The sequence below is a fragment of the Notothenia rossii genome (assembly GCF_949606895.1).
Source record: "Notothenia rossii genome assembly, chromosome: 1".
NCBI lineage: Eukaryota > Metazoa > Chordata > Actinopteri > Perciformes > Nototheniidae > Notothenia > Notothenia rossii.
Window position 1 is genome coordinate 81,585,111 of NC_136912.1, and position 22,090 is coordinate 81,607,200.

Here is a 22,090-nt window from a genome sequence, read left to right on the forward strand (position 1 = left end):
TAGTTAGTATGCAGACCCATTCCCCACTAATGCTCAAATTGTCCCTCATTAAGTCCTCGGGGAGGGAGAGGGAATGTCTACTTCTGCAGTGACAAGAGAATCAAATGCAAAAGTGACTGACACTCTGGTACATGCAGTTCCCTCTAACATACACCAACTGTAGGCTAGCTTATAGGGGCAAGCACACACATACAGATGTTGAGTTTTATATTTTCATTACTTTCTTGCATGGTAAATTACGCTTGCAATTTTGCATCTTGCAGTTTAGTAGTTTCCAAGCTAATCCTATGCGTTATGTACTGTTCTTACATGTACTGTTAGCTCATCAACGCTGTATAAGTATGATTTGTATTTTATGCATACAAATAGACATTGGTTTGTGAATACTCGCACAAAGAGTATAACTCACACTTGAACTCCACCCACCTGAGCTTTTTATTCTTTGTTCACATGTGCCTATTAACGGCCAAATGTCTGCCTCCCTGTCTCTCTTTCCAATTTTTTAAGTTCAGGCTTGTTTTGTACCTCTGACTCACTCACTCCCCTCAGTCTATTTCATAGCTTTTGTTGCTTAAATTCAACATTCATTCTCTATTTGTAAATTATCTTCAAAAAAAGTTCCTCAATCTTTACAATACTCACACAATTACACACTTTAAATTGCATTGTCTACTTCAGCTATTCACTTTCATATTTTTTTTGACCACTGCAGACCTCCATCTTCGCTCTGTCTCTCTCTCTTCCTTCGAGGATTTTAATCCCCAGTTTTAAGTTCTTTCATCCTCCCCCTAGCATTTCCTTTCTCCCTCTGCTGCCTGCATATGTGGCCAGACATCTCTCTATTTCTTTCTCTCTCTCTCTCTGCTCCCTAAACCTTCCCTCCCCTAGCTTTCCCCCCATGCCATCCACCCAGGCCCACCACGTCTCTCTTTCTCCCCAGAAGACAATGCTTCCGAGGCAGATCCCCTGGTTACTCTAGCCAGGGGATTAGGGGCCCTCCTCCAGGAGGAGACGTTGAAGTAACCATGGAGGTGGCCCCCAGGGCTTATCACCGCCCTAGTATTTATTTTGGTTCTTAAAAGGTGAATGCACATGCAGGGATGGTCCTGGGACTACACCACCGGATAATCTGATCACAGTTGATGCTCTCTTGCCCCCTCCTTTTTCCTTCACTACTCTGTTCGCACCCAACTGACCCCAAGCATCTATGAATGGACAGTGGTCCCTGTCAGCCTAGTGCTGAACCTCTTGTGAAACAATAAGGCCCTCACGTGGGGCCCTGTAGTGCGTTGGGTCCTAGACCCGAGAACAGAAGGCATTCCTAAAGCATCTTTTAGGAGCAGGAACTCAAGGTTAAAGGTGAGGAGGACAAGGCCATGGAGGAAGAGAAAGATGATGGTGGTAGGAGCAAGGGATAATCCTTGGTGTTGTCTAAGCCTGCAGGAATAGCCAATTTAACAGAGCCACTAAACACATCCAAGGCACAACTTAATAGCCTTGGTATAACCTTAGAGACCAACTGACAATATATCCAGTGTATAGTAAGATCCAGAGTAATGAAATGTATTAAGGTCATTTAGTTTAAACTTAACCAACTAAAAGCAATTTCAGAAATGATTCATATTTGTTCACCTACCTACCTCCTTACTTAATTATCAAGCCACCTACCTATCTAGCCATTGTAATGCAAAGTCATTGACCCTGACATTTACAGCGTAGATGATCGCATGCAAAAGCTTATTATTACTACCCTTATGTATTATGTATAAAAATGTGCTGATCTTCTGAATCCAACAAAAAATATCTAAGGAATGATTTTAAATTGGCCCAGTTACTGTGGGCTGGAGGAGCGGTGGGTTGGAAGCCGTGGGCAGCTATAATACTGAGGGTTCAACACTTTGAATACACACTGCCTCGCTATTGCTATTTGCAGCAGTGTTAGTACAGAGCATGCTGTGGGCGTGTGAACAAGGTCCCTTTCTAAACTCATTCAGAAGAATGTCTTCCTTCTCAATCCCTGTTCAAAGGGAGAATATGTAACACACTCCTACATGCATAGAAGAAATTGTACTTCTTAAGCGCAGAACAGATTCTCTGACATTCTGCTGTATTTCTTTCCAGCCTTTGAAAGTCGGCAATGCCTACAAGTTCAATATTGATCTGACAGGTAAGCCATGAGGCTGCGGCTGGACCTACCAGCCTGATTGGTGGTGATGTTCGCTGAAGAGAAGTGAGGTGAGTATGGGCTCTTGTTGGAAACACCGTTGACTGCCTGAATCTCGAAGCTGTACTGTGTGTGGGCTTGTAGGTTACGGACAGCCACACGGCGCTGGGTGAGGCCCAGGTGGCGTGGTGAGATGTCAACGTTGTCGTCACACCGCGAGCACATTCCCCGCTCAGGCAGGCACTTCTTACAGATGACGTTGTAGAAGATGTCTTCACGGCCACCCAGGTCCCGAGGGTCGCTCCATTCCAGCACGAGTGAGGTCTCGTTCACAATGGATATTACACTACGTGGTGCAGAAGGAATAGCTGCGAATGGGAAGTAAAGCGTGGAAGAGATGAATAAAATAGATTTAGTGAATTTAATCTCCATGCACAATAGGTGTTAAGAAATGTTTCTTGGTGACAGTAAAGAGACATACTGACAATAGATTCAAATTGCAAAACACAGTTTACATTTTATTATACACAAATACATTCATTATTTCATAGCCGCTATCAGCATAATTCATAACACAGAATTGTTCCTTGTGCTGTGGTATTAGCACATTTTTTCAAGAATTAACTAGAACATTTTTTGCTTCCACAAAAAAGAGAGGCTGTTCCAGCATTTTTTTCAAACAAGAAAAAATAAGAATAGGAAAGGAGTTCAAATTTGAATTGCATGCTCATTTCCACTGTGTGTCTGTTCGTGAAGTGCTGGGGGGGGGCGAGCGAGAAAAACTATTGGCAGAGCTTTTGCAATTCTTATCCAATTACTGGAGCATTATCTTTCACTGCACTGTGGGAGAATCAGCCCTCCATCCCAGCAACCGAAAAAAGGATCTTCTTCTCTCTTTACCAGCAAATGAATTAGCTTTTAACGTGTGCACGTTTGCTCTTAAAGAAGGGACTGCTAGGAATTTTCTTCCACTGTCTGCCTCTAAAGCGATGGCAGCATTGAGAACAGATTGAGAGGCAGGCGGGGGAAGGGTTGGATGATAACGTTTTGGATAACGTTGGGAAAGCAAGCAGACTTGTTTGCCATTCGTGAGAACATACTCCAGAGGGCTTTTATCAGCCATAGAGGGCACAATTCATAGAGGGAAGTTTGGGAGAACATTTACCACACAGTCAAGAATTCTGTTGAATAGCAAACAAAACACTTGATTGCTGTCTGAATATTTTGAGGTGTAAATCTGTTGCTGTCAGTTTTTTTCAACAAATTGTAATTACAGCATCAGTAGGAGTTTAAATGCTGTTGGTATTCAGTCAATTGAAAGCAGTCTGTACTTACTGGTGCAGGGGGACTCGGGAGCATCACTGTCTGAGCGGTAGAACCCGGTTCGACAGGAGCAGACGCTGGAGGCTCCTGAACTGGCTCGGCTGTTGGCCGGACAGGGCGAGCAGAAGCCATCGCCCTGCTTGGACTTAAAGGTGCCAGGGCTGCAAGCTGATGGAAAAAATAAAAGATGGAGGAAGAAAGGAGTGAATAAGTAATAGCATACAGCATATAGCAATTTGTATGGGTCATGTTATCCAAATGGGCAGTAAGGCACTGTGAAATAAATGAACAAAATGTTACTCTCACTGATCCTTAACTTTAGCAAACAACTGTTCACAACAGGTTGTAATGTCTTAACTAAGCGGGATAATTCTGTACTAACACGGTTCCAGTTCACTAGTAAACATTTCTAAAACAGCTTACTTTATGTGTTAAGCATGTGTGTTTATGTGTGGACATGCACATGATTTGTATGTTTGCTCTTAACCCCACATGTTTCCTGTTTTCCCTTATGGAAAAAAAGTTACTTCAACAAATTGTGTTTTTTAAGAAGTATGAAGCTGTCTCACATGATGAGATTGTATACCGAAGTTACACGAACAACCTTCAGAACCGAACCCTGGCATGTGCTCTCTATCTGATTCCAGTACTTTATCAAATACATATAAAATTGGACACATATCATCATATAGATACACACAACACCTTCTAAGGTAAACATGTCACATCTGTGCAAACACATGTTTGCTCACGTACACAAACAACATCCTGGACACAAGTCTCTTCAATGTGCTTGGTGTTATGAGGTCTGTCTCTGAGATTATTGCCCTAAAAATACCTAAATAACGTACCTTCAGCATAGTTTTACCTTAAGTACTGTAGTTCTTGATTAGTGAAGCCAAGTCATTAGATGTAAAAACCCCGCTGGTCTTTGTTAGTTCAGTATATCTGTTTATGGCCGCTGTTTGGAAGTTTACAAGTGATAAGTTGCAGACACTGCAGGCGGTAAACACTGAAGCGGCACTGTGATCCAGAACACTGGCCGACTTCATATCTTTGATAAACTGTCTTGTTAAAAGATAAATGAGTTTGCCGCATTGCTTCATAAAAAGAAATGACAGCAGGTAAGACAGGCAAAGTTTACAGGGTCCAGTTGATTAGCTGACCCACTAGTGCGTTAACTCGTCAATGTCAAGGACACACTGCAATGTTTGTCTCCCTAAATGATAATCATCTCTAAAGCTCCTGCGTTTGTTTTTGCTCCATGTTGAAAACAGCAGGTTTGAGGTCACATCTACAGCCCACCAGTTCCTGCCCTTGCTTTTCCCCTGTTGTTCTTTTTAAGTTCAATATTAGCACAAAACACCCAGTTGACTGCACCGTGTACATTAGCACTGAGTGTATTTGTTCTTCCACCATTAATCAGATTCGTCCACACCAATGGCTAACAGGAAGCACCGCTTGATAAATACAAATGACCTTGAGTTTAACCAGGTGGTAGAACTACTTCTTCGATTCGGTGTCAACAACCATGTAAGTTCATCTGAGTTCACACAAAGTAAACTTCAAGCAATTTCTGAACCCTCAAGGGATAAGAGTGTTCATTTTTGAACATGTTGGCCTGACGAAAGATGTTGATGGAGCATTTCCATTTTTTAGGGAAAGGCTGAAAGTGCTGATCCATCACTTCCAGTGAGTAAAGGGGTCATCGTCTTCCTTTCATCAATGTTCCCCTTAGAGGAACTGCTAAAGAATGAGGAAGAAAGAGAGACAAGGGCTAGAGAAAAAGGGAGGGAGAGGTGGAAGAGGTGGAGGCATAGAAAATGCTAATCCTGCAGGCTCTTTTCCCCCCGTTCCCCACTCCCCTGTGTCTTATCCTAAGCTCGATGTTCATGCAGAACATAGAGCTTAAGGAACTGATTAGAATGTATGCTGAAATTGGAAAGCGTGGAGCATGAAGAGAAAAGTAAAAATATTGGTGGAGAGAAATATGCAGTAAATGAGCGGAAAGGCAAAAAAAAAAGACCATCGATAAATATTAATGCAGCCATCCTTACTGTAACTGTGATGGCTTATTAATGAGAGAAATCCTTCAGATTAGGAAAGGAGAGCAAGAGAAAGCAATGGTGGTGGAGCTGTAGGACACACTGCATGTTGAAATGAGGACAGAAACATGTAAGAAAGGAAGAGTCACACTGAAAGAATTGAGAAATGAGTATGGAGCGTGGACCTGAGGGGAGGTGAAGTGAGAAGAGAAGAAGAGTGGGAGATTTATCCCTTGTGGTTTCTAGTGAGGCTTGATTAGAGAACATTTTATCAGGACCTAGTCGCCAGGGCTTTCACCTTGAGCTGCCAGGAGCAAACAAATGAGTTTTTAACCACATACACCATGCTTTAGATGTACTACTCTCTCACCCGGCACATACACACTCTCCTTCTAAAGGTGAGCACGCATATTTAGGGTGTGCCAGAAGCTGCCATTGTAAAGCATCCACCAACTCTGTGGCTAATTAATAGTATGGGCACTGAACTCAAAAGGTCTTCTCAGCCTCACCTCTTACTGCTATGCAAGGAGAAGAATGAGCCCTGTGAACCAAGGCAGACAATCCACATATAAACTGTGCATTCACAGACACCTTGCATTAAACCCTGCGGATCAATAAACCTGCCAGCTCCCCTCTCTCGCTATCTCTCTCTCACTCTCTAACTCATTCCGCTGTCTCCATTTGACCTACTCACCCTAAGCCAAATAGTACGCCCCCATACCCCTCAGCAAACAGACATTTTTCACGTATCCCTCCCTCTCTTCCTGCTGTCACCTGCACTCCATTTAAGTTGAAACCATTGCTGTTTAAATTCACCTCGCTTTCAACCTCTGTGAACCCGTCATGTTTTCCAACTGACCTGAAACCATCATAGGCCCTCTCAAAAACAGACAGCCTCCCCTGAATCACCATTTATTTAGTAACCAGCTGCCAGGCAAAACTAAGGTCAAGTGAACAGCCCCCTGCTAACAGTGTCATCTAGTGTGCAGTATTCTACCTTGTGATCATTGGATTGATGTGTCCAAGAACACAAGACATGTAAATGCTGCAGCTGAACTATTTAGTGATAAAGAGGATCTAACCTGTAGCCAAAACAATACTGTTTTAATCTCTCCGACAATCACTTTGTGAAGCGTCCTTCAGCAAGACTTTGACCCCTTAGTACTCACTCATTGTTATTCACTCTGCATAGAACCATCAGATACCATGTGCCTAAAATGCTAATGTAACTTTTCACAGCAGTAATAATGTGATACATTATTGATCGCCATGGGGAGATCCTCCCAACTCCACCACCATCTTCCAGGAGGGGAGAATGTGGAATGAGCTACAAAAAAGTCCACCTAACATTTTGGCTTGAATCTTTTTTTTCCTGTTGGAGTATGTGTCTATAACCTATGGCAAACACTGAATATAAAATCATGGACTGACCAAAAATACCTGTTTTGAAAACACTCACCTTGACATTGGGTGTCCTTCATGGCTGGTTCAAAACCAGGCGAGCAGGTGCAGGCTCCCACAGGAACCATCCACTCTCCGTCTCCATTGCAATAAAGCTTCAATGGCACAGACACCTCCACGGCATTGGGGACACAAGTTCCCGGGGCAATGACCAAGGAGGTAGCCTCAGCCCCAGTTGCTGTCTCTGGGAAAACGGCGAAGTTGGCGATGGTGGTGGAGCACTTTTTGTAAAAGACCCTCACCGAGATGAGCGACATGCAGGCACCAAGGTCCTGGAAGGCCAAGTAGAACCCAGCTTTGGACAATGGCCCGAAACTTCTGACTTTTGTGTTTACCCGCCCAGTTTCAAGCATGGAAAAGCTCTCATCTGGAGCAATAGTGTCCACCTTCACATATGGGTTCTCCATCCAGAAAGGGCTGGTGGCTGTGGCTGAGTCTGAGTCAGACTCATAGTAGAAGTGGTTGAAGGTCTCTTTGCAAGAACCTGGGATGTTAGGAATGCTGTTGCAATCACGCACTGTGAATTTCATCTCCACATATACACGCAGCACATCCTTTCGTGGGATGAAGTCACTGCGTAGCCAGTTATTCTGGTTGAGCTCACGTACATTGCAGACTTGGTAAGTCCGGATGGGGTTCATGGCATCATCATAGCCACTCACCTCTTCCCACTGAAAAGAGAGAACAGATAAACAGGTCAGAAGATGTAAAAGTGTCATATCTTTGGCATATACACATTGGGGTCAAGAATGTATGCACACATTGAATTACAACTTTAAGATGCACGTTCAGTCACGTTGCATGATAGAGGAAGACAAATGGGCAGAGGTAAGGACTCAGAGAGAAAGAACCAAAGTGTAACCTAGTTTTTCCTTTTTGGCCATTTTCAATTACTTTCCTTTGCCTTTGTCCCATGCTACGCTTTTCATCTCTGGTTAGTGTAGCGAATAGCCAGGGACAAGGACTGCAAATTCATCTCAATTACAGCAACTTGTCACCTCTTCACTACAGAGCCACCAATGCATGTGTACCTCATATCTGTTTGGAAGGAGCAGCCACATTGCTTCACAACCAATTACGCTTCAATTACAGAGCAATGATCGCAACGTCCTCTAATGAAGACGCCCGGTTAACCTTCATGATTTCCGTTTTTTACGCTCCTCTACGTCTTTCAATGCTACTACAGTACCCAGGGGGTGAATTACTCAGGATAAAATGGGATTAAATCTTCTAAACTTTGATTACCAGCTTCATTAAATGAGCACAAGCAAACTAGACTGTAAAAGCTTCGCAGAGAGACTGTAATCTAATGCATTTTTCAATCTCAAATGAGGACACGCGATTAAATCATTTCACTTCAAATAGCGATTCCTCTGTGTATAATATATCTTTGTGCGTGTATGCTCAGGGATCTGCTCCCTTTTACTATTAGACAAACAGAGTGCTTTTTTTTTTACTGAAACCAAGCCCGGCCAGTGTATTTGCATATTACTTTTTTAAATGTGTTTTGCATAAGGCATGAAAATGCATTAGAGCATTTTGCAGGACAAAGCGTAGGAAAATCGAATTGAACAAAATAAATATCAACAAAGGTGTAAGAGATAGAGAGTAGTTTTATGTGGAAGTATACGTTACTTGACATGGCTACAATATTAAGGTATTAAAGGACATACACATTTATAACACATTAAAAGTTTATTGTTGCACTCTGGGGACCTAAGTTTGCTTTAGAACAATCTACAGTCTGTGGCATAAAGGCTCTAATTTGTTCTCCAGTCCCAGTTGTTTTTATTTGCGCTCTGAGTATCTTAATTGAGGTTGTGATATGGATGTGGTGAAGACAAGGCTATTCATCCAAGACCCAGGAGGCCATGAGGGAGAGAGGAAGAATGGGCGTAGCTTGGCCGTGGCATTAAAGCAATGGCTGGTGAGAGCGAAGGAGGAAGCGACCAGAGGGAATCAATAATCACCGGCCAGGTCAATGGGAAGGCTAAAAAAATGAAGTGTCAATGGGTATTTAGTTTAGTGTAATAAATCACCCACTGCAAAAGAGCGATCCAGCCAAGTGTTTGTGAGTGTGTGTATGAAGTTAAGCGCATTTATTTAATGTGCTTATGTGAGTCTGTCTGCCTGTGTGTGCACTCGCTCTGTGTGTTTGTTTGAGAGTGTGTACGTGTAGGTGGCTGTCTGTTTAGGTATTTGTGTGTTTAGAGAGAGGTCATCCCCCCCGAGACACGCACCAGTGGCCAAACACTCTGAGCGCCTGCTTACCAAGCCTGAATGAATTAAGTAGGTCATGTGAAAAAGGGTCAAGTAACTTGCCATCGATTTCCAACATGATGAATCGTTATGCAAGATTTGCGATCCACTCCATTTTCTCTTTGTCCTTTCCAATCAAAGAATTACATTTTACTTTCAGGTGGTGATGAACAACGCTTCTATGACGCACTATCATTGTCCTAGACTAGATGGTGCAAAGGCACGCTGCAGAAATATATTTTGCCACTTTTTGGCAAAACTATGGAACTTTCAAACGAACTACAGATATAAATAAAACAGGAGAAGGAGCTTGTCTTGCTGGAGTTTAAGATCTGTTAAGAATCCATAGATTAATTCAAGAACATTTACTTTTAGCAACCTTGGTGGCAACTTAGATAAACTAGTATCATTGGCTTGAGGCACGAGCTAAACGCTGTAGTCCCAACAAGCTTTATGGTTTTTTAACTTTTCTTCTTGTTAGTATTAAATAACTCTTGACATTATTTAATTGTTAGCTAAATGAAAATGCATGTGTTATGTGCAGTGGTGTATTGGGGATTTTTTTACTGGATGGACGGGGTGGTGGGTGGACGGGAGACACTATGGACGCGCTCGTGAACTGTCAACGGGGGGCTTGGGGGACCTCTGTGTCGCCTGTCTGCGCAACTTACATGATCCCGTTTAGACAATATAATAATAAAGGGCGGTGCCGGCTGTGAGCGAACCGATCCGGCCTTTCTGCGCATATATCACTCAAATGCTGGACATAGTCTGTCAATGTGTGGGACACAGGACAAATAATAAAAATGCTGTGTGTGCAGTCCCGCACAGTGCGGGACACCTGGTCACCCTACACACACAGTTCTGCCCCTCACACACACACGCTTCAAATCATGTTGCATGAATGCTTGAGCTACGTTTTTATTATAATTACTGTGAAATCTGCCTATTATGTTTTCGTCATTATTACAACAAACACACACTTGCAACTGATAACACTGGCAATGATTTTAGATGTATTAGACTATTAAAAAAAGAAATCATGCTTCAAATAAGTGGGGGTATGGCGTACCCCCGCGTCCAATGCCCACTACACCACTGGTTATGTGTAATATTAAAGCTCTTAGAGGCTAATTTCGGAGGAGATTTTAGATGTTACAGTGATAACAATGGTTATTTTCATTATAAGCGAAGTAACTTGGTATATTGTTATCATTGTACAGTTCTGGAAAACCCTGTGGTTGTCATTACAGGCCTGAGAGAAGCATTGCTATAAAGTGGAATTCCCCTTTAATGAACCATCTGTTTCGAAGGATAAATGATACAGTATTTGGACAAACACACAGACACAATACAGATAGACATAGTGCAATTGAAAATCCACACACACCTACACAAAGGCATGCATGATTCACGTATGCTACAGGCTATACAGACAGATGCAGACAGTGAGGCAGTGAAATCCTCATACCGAAATGCAGACTCAGAGGTGAAAAACTAAAGAGAATACTTGTAAAAACACTCACACTCATAACATGGTATGTGAAGGCATTGCCTTGCTTTTACAGATAACTATTCGGCAATGCCTCTCTACACCCTATTTATACCAAGAGTGGTGGCATTAACAGTAGTGATTATATGCCATTGGTCTCTGGATTCCCTGTCCACAGTTAATGTTTCATATGTGTAGCTTTATGTCTGGTGCTTGTTCTGTATGTGTTGTGCAACACTGTGATAAGCACAGCATCCCTGGGAGAGACTTTTAGACTTTCTCCTTTATGCTGTCTCCCTCTCTCTACATGGACAAGTCTGTGTATTCTATTTAATATCAGTATCACTGCGTACCCTTCCAGGTTTCCCAGTATGTAGCCTTTGAGCAACTGAATTAAAACATTTAAAAATAGGCTCTGATGCTTGTGTTGCGAGGCCTCAAAAGCACATAAACACAGACACAATACTTTGTGAAAGACGTCAGAAAGAAAAGGGAGTTTATATTTATTCTTTGAGACAAACATAAAAGGAGGGAATACAGGGTTGAAAGATGCCTCAGGATCAACCATCATTGGCTGCAAATTCTGCTACAAAAAGAGAACAGGAGAGAAACACATCTCCATTCTTTCTGTTGGTGATTTGGGAAATCTGGGGTGCAGAAGGCTCTACACTGTATTTATATATATTGAAAAGGGGCATCTGTTGCAGGATTACTTGGAAAAGAAATGGGGAGGCGTATTTTGGTTCTCTGCCATTCTGCACAGGACCGTTGGGAGCATCTCTGCCTTATAGTAGCTTAACGATGAGGAGGAGGGCAGAGGGAGGTAAAGGGAGATGGACGGGATGGTAAGAGGGAAGGAGAGCAGCAAAAGCTTGGAGGGCGTTTCTCCTAATGATTGTTGCAGCTGAGGTGGCTAGTGTGTCTGGCTTCATTAGTGCTTAGTTACTCAGAAGCAAAGGAAGGGGATAATAAGGAGGGTCGGCGATTTCGAACAGCTGGAGTAGAATGTCCCTGCAAGTGCGTTGTGGTACTAACAAAGTATAAAAAAAGGGGCCCACCTTTCAAAACACAAGGGCCAAGTCAGAAGGCCACACAAAGGCAAGGGGAGGAGCACTGTGGGTCTTTGAAGTATAGCTGAGAAGGGTCAAGACTCTTTTTGCTCCTCTTTAGGCCATTGTGGAGACCACATAGGAAAGCAAGATGGGGCTGTCACTGGCACTTTGTGTGTGGTAGATTTGGATGCCAGGGTGTGAAATGGGTCAACGACCAGACATATTTTATTTTTTAAAGGTTAGTTTATGAGGAACCTGGCGTTTCCACATGTTTGAAGTGCACAAGGGCAAGGCGAATGACCATCTGTGACTGGGCGGGTGAGTGAAATTGGATTGCAGTGTACCTTTTCTGCTCACTAAAAAGCGCCTCCTTTTTGAATTTCAAAACATATCCTGTTAAAAGACTTACCGATGAAGGTGTCGAGGACTATTACACTTCCGAAGAGCATGCAAACATACTATATTCAGAAGCCTTTGCACTCAACACTGAATAAACCCCTTGGATACAAGTATAGAGTCAAGGTTACTGTCCTCGCATAAACAAGTATATGAACTTACCCCGGTCTCAGGGTGTGCAGTCCAGGCTAATTCTGTCGTCGCCCACTTCGTATCCATCAGCGTCTCTGTGAACGGAAGCAGAAAGATAACAACCAGGTCAGACAAAGAGGAACAGGGTGACAGAGAAGATCAATAGAACTTTCAATAGTTTTACAACAATGTCATAAAGCTTCTCAAACGAACCGCTGAAGAGATAAGAGGCTTTGACCAAAGCTGCTCTCAGATAACTGGGTGAATAACTGAATGACAGAAAGCGCGGGCTTACAGTAATTTTAGTCCTAATTACACCAAGAAGTACGGTATGTCTGTGTGTGACAAGAAGACCTAAAGACAGTGTGTGAGGGAGGTCTTGGTGGGTGATCTGCGAGGTGTTCTGTGACATGTTATTGTTTCTCCTTGTCTGGCTAATTAGTCTCAATTAGACGTTTGCTTTTATACAGGGGAAGGAAACAACAGCGAGTCTTGCTGAGCAACGGTTCCGCTTCCCACAGGGCACAGTCACACACACACACACACACACACACACACACACACACACACACACACACACACACACACACACACATACACATACACACACACTCAATAACACCCACACACATACAGCCAGTACAGGTTGTAAAACTTCACAAGATATATAGCCCAACAGAAGGGTTGAATGGAGAGGGGTTGTTATAAAGTTAGGTGTCACAAAAGAGGAGCTCTTAAGCGGAACAAAGGTCAATACACTTCAGTTAGATTCCCTTTCTGTCAATACTTGAACACATACACACTTCAAGTAAACCTTACTTTTATGCCTGTCTCTTGGCACAAAGAGAAGCACACACAACGTACACAATACACACAAAATAGTGGACAGTGATCTTTTCAGCAAATTCCTATTCTTTTTTCAACTTTCCACCATCATGTTTCTACTGGCGAAGACAACGGCTTTGTGAGAGCAGAGAAGGAACACTATAAATGTCGAGTCTTTTACTACTTGGCGCTCACGGCGCAGTATACTGCCACCGTTATTATCTCTACCGCTGTGCTGTTGTACAAGATAGTAAAAGATGATGAAACGGCATGGCAAAAAGTTTGAAACTTCCCTGCTCATGGAAGGAAGTGTGAACTGTCTTATTTTTCCCACCTCAGTTGCAGGGGATGCATCTAAAGAAGGCTTTCAGCCTTTGGGCGACCCGATAGCCAAGAGTTTAGGGTGCATAATACATGTGAGCAAATGCATCTCATTCCACTACTCTCTATCCCACCTTCACTGTCTTTCTCCTATCACTATCAATAAAGGCATAAAAGGTATCTCAGCCCACTTTGCTACTCTCTGCCTCTGTCTCCCTCATTCTTCTTTGATTTTTTTCCTCCTGGTAAGCTGACAGGAAAAGGGATTTTGGAGCAACATAAAAGAATAAACCCTAGGATTTCACCAACCCTCCTCCAAATACCTGCTGCCACCACTGCTGCATTCAGAAGCACCGGCAGTGACAAAACGCAAATACTCTTGAACTCAGAGACCCCTTGTGAATTATGTCGACAAGGCACTACAACTGGGAATTCCCATCAAATTCCACCACCTTGTGTTTAGAGTGACATTGTCTCTGACATTTGTATGTGGCTATTACACCATTTAGAAAACATAACTCCAAGGAGAGTTTCTGCCGAAGGGAAATATCTTTCTTCGCAGAAAAAACACATACAATCAGATTTCGAATGTAGCTCTGGCTTGTTGCCCTCAGGCAAAATGGTCTGGTAGCTCCACTGTGAGCCCGTTCACACAGCGAGAACTGTTTCTCTGGGAGTGGCAATGGGAGCCAAAGTGAATATCATGCACTCACAGGATTTCAGAGTCGAATCAAGCTCACCACCTTTCTCTCAATAGGTTCCCTTTTTCACCTGTCAGTGTCTGATTATCTTTCTGTGCTGTGTGGCTCTCTTAAAAATCATGAATTCAGTCTGTTTTTCCAATTTCTCTTTGTAACCAAACTCAATGATCCACATTTGTCTCTTGAGCAAATAGGGGCCGACTAGTGTTTTCATCTCAGAAACAGTGTCAGTGCATATTAGCTGCAGGACTTCCCCTGACTCACACAATGACAGTGTGTTATCTGGGACCTGTTAACGACAGCTACGCAGGTAAGTGAGCTGGTGTGTTGGAAATGATACACCTCCGCTGCCTGGTGTTTATTATTATGACTGGGCTGTGTGTATGGTGTGTTGCCCTTTCATTAGAGCTGACCTTGCCGAAAATGACAACACAGTGAAACAATGACATAAGGGGACAGTCAAAGAGGGGGAGACAGGGATGACAGAGAAAAAACAAGAAAGCAGAAAGGGGGGTATACACACATACATACAAACACATGCAGTCTGACTCAGTGGTTTAGAAAGTGGATCATTCGGGAGTGCATGTGCAGCAGTAACCCTTCCCTTCTCGATGCATCTGCATTGTTAAACCTATGGGTATGTGCCTGTGTGTGTGTATGTGTTGCAAAGCTCTGTATTGTGCCCAAAGTGGAGCACCAATCCAGAGTCAATGGGCCAGAGCTCAAGCAGTGAATGACCAGGACTTAACCTGGCCTGTGTGTGTGTGTGTGTGTGTGTGTGTGTGTGTGTGTGTGTGTGTGTGTGTGTGTGTGTGTGTGTGTGTGTGTGTGTGTGTGTGTGTGTGTGTGTGTGTGTGTGTGTGTGTGTGTGTGTGTGTGTGTGTGGGGGGGTGTGGGGGTGTGTGTGTGTGGGGGTGTGTGGGGGGGGGGCAGGCTGTTTTGCTAATTAGTCTCCGCACAGTGTGTGTGTGTGTGTGTGTGTGTGTGTGTGTGTGTGTGTGTGTGTGTGTGTGTGTGTGTGTGAATAACGCATCAGGCAATAGAAGCTCACTGTAATATTCATGACCGTGCAGCAAATTCAGACACCTTCACAGACACAGAAAACAAACACGCACTCACACATGCACAATAATACACAATACAAACCAGAAAATAATGTGCTATATGCCCACGCACAAAGCAACCATTTCTGTGAGCCAAATAGCCAAACCCGTGCTATATGGATGATAAAGGCTGACAGAGAGGCAGAGTAAAACTGATTAAAGAGAGAAAGGTGTGTTTTCTAAAGCAAACAACCTCTGAAAGCTTGTAAGACCATGCTGGCGGCTTGCCTAATGTGCCCAGTCGCGAGAGAGAGAGAGAGATAGAAAAGGAAAATAGACAGATAGACAACCAGAAGAACAAGTTGAGGGAGAAATAGCCATTGTGTGACTTAGAGCCTCCCTCGTACAAAGAAAGTTATCTCTCTTGCCTTTTGGCTCGATTCATTTCACTTCCCCCTTTAAAATCCGGCAAGTGTAAAATGAGAGATGGAAATATTCGAGGTTGGAGAGGGAAAATGACCAAACTGAGTAAATCAGACAAACGGACATGCAAATGTACTGCGGAACACACACACACACACACACACACACACACACACACACACACACACACACACACACACACACACACACACACACACACACACACACACACACACACAAACATACTGTGCGGAGACTAATTAGCAAAACAGCCTGCCCCCCCCACCCACCCACACCCACCCACACACACACACACACACACACACACACACACACACACACACACACACACAGTGAGTGAGAATAAAGCATGCAGATGTGGGAGGTACCGCTGGCTCAGGACACACAGGCGGTTTAATCCATCTTGCTTGCACAAAGTTTAACTTCTTTCTCATTTATTTTCAATCTTCTTCTCATCATCCTTGTCAAACGATGGATCTAATTCCCAACCGTTTCACTTTCTCAATCTCCTTCTCTTCATACCCCCTTTTATCACTCACTTTTCCAACTACTTTCTCTTTCTTCCCTCTACTCAGAAGGGATAGGTTTGACCCCTTTTCATTTGTCTTTTTCCTCTTCCTCTTCCCTCCTTCTTTTCCTGTCTCTATATCTTTGCCTGTGTTTTCCTGCTGTGTTGCGATGGATGTGACATGTGGTGAACAGGGGAATGTTTTTCAACCTCCTACCACTTATGAAGACTATTCAATTAAAGAGTCTCTGTTTGACTAACCTGAGGATTGCTTTAGTAAAGTGTTATTTATGATCGAGGTCAAATGCACCTGGGATAATCCTAACGAACATGGGGAGAAAATGGTAGGGTTTTGTTTTTTCTGCAAATTGTGCTTGTGTGAGAAAAATTGCAGAAATACAAGCAGTCTTTGAGTATTTGTATTTGTATTTGTATTTGCAGGCAAATACATAAGTACATGCACACACAAACACAAACACACACACACATATACGCAAACCCAACCCCTACACTTTAATCCCGTAATGACAGGGCAGGCCTAATAACAGGGGAGGGCACTCTAGCATTCGTCCCTATGGCCGCATCCAACACACACGCACACGCACAGAAACACACAGCACCCACAGTTACAAGCCTCTTAAAATATTTCTTTGTTCAAACAAGTAGACTTCTTAAAAGGAGGGGAAAAAATACCAAAAGAGGAAGGGGGGGAAAAAAGGCTATTGTTGAGAGAGAGGAATGTGTAGACGTTTCACAGGGCTAAATCCTTGGGTCGCAAAGGAGCAGACAGGTGAGGGATTAAGCTTGGATCTTGCTGCGACTACCTTCAGCTTTTTAAACATGCTCGTCTTTGTTAGTATGGACCCGTCAGATGACAAAAGAAAGATGATCTAAGCACAGCTAAAAGTAATGTCTCAACAACCTTGGAGATATGAGAGTTACAGAGTTGCAGTGCAATGTCTGAATTGTTAACGAAAAGCTCACTTAATAGCTTCCTGTTAGCTCGGTTTCATTCTATAAACACACAAGAAAATGGCTTCTTCTCACGCAAGCATTAACCGCTGAATTAATGAAACATGATGACAGCAGGGTTTTTTTTTTTCAGCCAGAAAAAGTAATAAAAAAACTCAAGAAACTTCAAACCCCCTAATGACTCCTTCCCGGAAAATCCTTCCCTTCAGGCTTCTCCACTAGTTAATTATCTGCTCCCCACCTATTCTCCGAGTCGCTTTTGTTGTATTCTTCTACCGTCAAACAGACCAAACACATGGCAACCTGGCATGGGGTAGCCATTCCATTAAAATACTATGTGGCCTGGTTGCCAAACACTTGAGTCGCTGTTTAGCCACAGAAACAGTGAAATGTGTCAACATTGAGAGCGTGGACCTCACGCTCAACTTATTAGCGCTATTAGCCTGATTGCTTTCAGTGCTATCTTTGTTGACCCGCTTTTGTCATCCAACGTGAAGCAGAGGCAGAGAAAGGGGTAGAGAGACACAAAAAAAGAGAGCAGGAGGAGAGATTCTATTCAAATTTAAATTGTCCAAGAAGCCGTTTTTTGCCTTTGTGCTGGGCCAGAGTGCGATGATTAGGAGAAGTCCCCTCCATTTTATGGTGAGACCTCCCCTTAAGCACACACACACACACACACACACACACACACACACACACACACACAAGATAATTGGTTGCTGCTTCATGGACAGGACAAGGAGGTGATTTCTCTATGGAATTCCTGAACGGACTCTCCTGCCATGACAAACCCCCTAACCCCCTCCCCATCAGCACACACACATACACACAAACTTCTTCCTACCACCACTCACTGTCAGTCATCCCACAATGGCTGTCAAACAATAGGTTTGTCCTGTGAGGGCGCCAACAGGGTTAAGACTCTGATGCCTCGGAAATTAACTCTCTTCTAACAGATCTTTCTTTTTCTGTTTTTCCATCTGTTTTTCTCTCCAGACTCTTCCCCTTCTTAATCCCAGTCTGAGTCTTGTATCACTCCATGGGTAATTCTAATGAACGCAAGTCTTTGCCCCTTGCATTGGTCGCTGTGTCCCCGCCTCTCAATTATTTTCACCTCATCAAAAGATACCTCGGGGCTGAATACTATTTGAGTTGCAACCATACAATTATTTCGTTGTCCGTCTGCCTGGCCCATGATGCGGAGGCAATTTCTGAAAAGCATTTAACCAGCGACTCTAGGACTTGTGATAAATAAACAAAAACAAACGCAATACTGTCCTTTTCTGACAGAGGCTTTGAGGTACCACAGCAGAGCAGTTGAAATTGGAAAAAGAGCTTTGATCTCAGTAAGAAGAGACTGCGAGGTAGTGCGGCTGCTTTTCCTTGCTTTGTGTGTAAGTGTGTGTGTGTGTGTGTTGTGCTGCAAACGAGGAGTGTATTGCCTTTTGCAAGGGCTAATGCAGTCTAGTCTAGTTCCTGTACTGGCGATGGACTGGGCCTCTTTGTCTTTACCCCCCTTTTTTTCTTTCACATTCCCCATCTTTCTCTCTCTCCCTCTCTCTTCCCCTCCCTATCCCCTTCTGTCACTAACTCACCTAATTACAAAGCACAAAGGATCTGACGAACAGGTAGCCCTAAGGGCAGCTGTCTACAAAACCAGGTGTACCTTTGTGTGTGTGTGTGTAAATGCATGTGTGTCAGCTTATGTGTTTGAATGACTGTGTGCTTATACGTATGCATGATCTATAAAAAGCTGACGTCTTAAATATGAGTGATGTACGTGTGCCTGAGTCATCCATGTATGGGTTAATGCAAGAGGTTAAAGCCGGAGCTTCTGCTTGGTTCACTGCATTGTCACAGTGGCCTTTACCCTTTACCTCTTTGGATTAGTCAATTTTTATGTAAATAGGAATTCAAGCCTATCTCACTGTTTCACCCAGTTTGAGTTAATACAGGAAGCTACATTTTCTAACTGGCCCTAATAAACATACTAAAAGATAACATTCACAAACTACAGCGTCCCCAATCTCTTTTTGTGTGCAAATACGTGTGTGAATGTGCACATTCTCTCTCTTCTATTCCCCAACTTCCTAGTTAACCACCCAACCCCTCACCCTGCCCAAGACCCGGCATTCACAGCTGTCTGCATTGTCCCATGGGTTCATTGAATGGCTCTGTGTTCGGTCGCTATTGAATAAGTCACAACCCCTTCATCAACAGCACTGACAACATAACACATACACGCACAAACACACACATTCACGGCTGGGGTTTAGCCATTAGCACTTGCTTTATTGGCTACTTGCTCTCTGACACAAGGACTTTCGGCTACCTAAAAACAAATCTTTGATTCTGGAAAGGTTTCATTAAACCTTGGTGTGATAGTTTGTGCGTGCATTCAGTTAGGAGTGCCATATTTGCTTCTCCTGTTAGTAAACGATCTAATAAGCAAAATATTATGTTGTTTGCTTGTTTGCTTCTCCGAGCCGATGTTAACAGCACAGCAGCTTCGCTTAGAAAAGGAGTTTGACTAAAAACTGACTGACGTGGTGTTTCCATCACAATACTTGAGCCAGCTTTGAACCTGCCACCTTTTACTTACCGCTTCATTTCCCATCCTGTGAGAGATACACTTAACATTTTGCTCTCAGAAGTGACTGTGAAAGCTTTTGTTCACTGCCCATAACATTCCACATTTATCTTTGTGTCATTCCCTGATCATTTACTCAACATTTATCTTCCTGCGTGTGTGCTGCTCACACAAAACTGCCGATGCAGACTCTGGTCACTTAATAACAGAGTTCTGTGCCTTTGTCTGGGAAAACCGAACCGCCTATGTTTTGTTTTTTTACAGGCATGCCCCCTAGGTGAAGTGAATTTAGCTGGGCTTCATTCCCCACTGAAATATTATTCTCAAGGAGTCATTCCAGACCCTGCTGGTTTACGACACAAACATCTTTGGCCTTGTCATGTGAAGTCTAATTAGAGCTGCCGGTGCTTTACCTCTCAATGGAACACAGAGGGCCACATACTTGGTGCTGACGCCATGTGAAGTGGAAATATAACTTCTACAATTACATTAAACAAGGATTTTGTCATTGCAAGCTACCTATTCCCTTTTGGTATACTATTCAAAGAGGCCTAAAGTAAATCAGACTTGAGTAATAATCTCCCAAGTATTGCCTCATTGTAGAAATAATTTCATGAGATTTGATATCACATTGACCTCTCACATTTCATTTAGGAAAATCATGTTCCAAATTTGCATATGATTATGTTAAAAGAATCAGCTCTGCCTGTTTTTAACCACCACCAGGAAACAGGCACAGAACCAGATTTCTGTATGGACAGAGGATGTTTACATCACCTGACACGGAAACTATTGCCTCAACCTTTACCATAAATGAAGTGGCTTTTCCCTTTACAACTTTTCCTGGAAATTCACCACACCTCTCCTCTATATGCTTTACAGTTCATATTCCATTCAGGGTTATATATTTATTTTTTCCGCCAATACAATTTTATATTGAATGCTGTCACTAAAAAATGTAAGACTGAGCAAAAAACAATTAGATTTCTGAGTCAAGGCACAGGTTTTTACATGGACCTCGGCATGAGACACAACGATGCCATGATCTGATTTCCTGGAAAATGACTCAGCCAACTGTGTCTGGAAAAGACAAAAACAAGCACGCAGGTTTGTTTTTGCCCGGAGGATCTGCATATGGAAATACAGATCTCCTAGTCAGGTTTTGTGGGTATTTGCGCGTGTACATATTTGTAGTCAGAGTGAAAAGGAAGCCAGACAGAGTAATGTTGTGTGTGTGTGTTTGTGTGTGCGTGTGCGTGTGTGTGTGTGTGTGTGTGTGTGTGTGTGTGTGTGTGTGTGTGTGTGTGTGTGTGTGTGTGTGTGTGTGTGTGTGTGTGTGTGTGTGTGTGTGTGTGTGTGTGTGTGTGTGTGTGTGTGTGTGTGTGTGTGTGTGTGTGTGTGTGTGTGTGTCAATTACCTTCCTTTCAACCACACCTATTTATAGCATCTACTGTAAAAACTGTACTTTCAGTTTTTTACCTCTGCAATACTACTTTCCTTTGATTGTTTGTGGGCACACAAAGGATTGCTGGAAGACATTGCAGAAGATTGCAGATTTACTGAAACATATGGATAAAGGGGAAATTATATATATATGTTTTAAATCTGAAATCGTCTTTCGTCTAGCAGCCTGTTTAGTTATTCCAGCAGTTCAAAAATAACTTGAATTTCCCAATACAATTTCTGCATGCAGCCTGCATGACGTCAAATATTCTTACACATCTTCTAAAACAGATACAGTACATGTCTCTTTATCTATCCATCTCATATTCCATGTTCTTTGGCATTTACATAAAGCAGTGATATTGATGTTCAACAATTGCCTCATTATATGTTCATCTAGAAAGAGAAAGACATAAAAGGGAGGCGGTGGAGTCATTTACTCAATGAGATAAAGTAGTGCCGATATTCTTTGATTTTCTACTCAGTCTGCCCAAACCTGCGGACTGCTCAGATGACTCCTCCACGGATAAGGCTAATGAACAAACGGTGCTGCATAGCTTGCAATACTGATAATAATCATGTGAGGTAGCCAGAGACTAATACATATGAAGTGCCTGAAAGGTCAAATGCGAAGAGGGAAAGATAGATTATGATTTAATTAGTCTTGAAATAGGCTTCATTCTTTCTCAACAGTCTCATTTAAATGTTAGGCTCCTAAAAAAAAGAAACCAAATTAAATTGGATCAAAGGGAGGAATGCAGGTTTGAGAAGCAGGCTTACACACTTGTGTATACACAATCAAGAATCAACTATCTATCTTGTTTTTCTTTCCGTTTTTTATAAAGCATGGCAGTGTCCCAGCATTACGTTAGTCTGTCTGTGAGCAGAAATTCACCTGGCGCCTCTGCCTCTCTGAGGG

At 42.9% G+C, this 22,090-nt stretch overlaps 1 protein-coding gene across 21 annotated transcripts in view; it reads right to left on the bottom strand.

The window, feature by feature from the left end:
• ephb3b (eph receptor B3b) overlaps positions 1–22,090 on the bottom strand; it is a 63,166-nt gene that overhangs the window by 18,736 nt on the left and 22,340 nt on the right. For all 21 annotated transcript variants that reach the window (XM_079674940.1, XM_079674937.1, XM_079674936.1 and 18 more), the window contains exons 2-5: positions 12,355–12,419; positions 6,992–7,664; positions 3,500–3,655; positions 2,197–2,532 (exon numbers count right to left, since the gene is read on the bottom strand). In XM_079674940.1, coding sequence (XP_079531066.1) covers positions 2,197–2,532; positions 3,500–3,655; positions 6,992–7,664; positions 12,355–12,419 — 1,230 coding nt within the window. The remainder of the gene's footprint in view (positions 1–2,196; positions 2,533–3,499; positions 3,656–6,991; positions 7,665–12,354; positions 12,420–22,090) is intronic.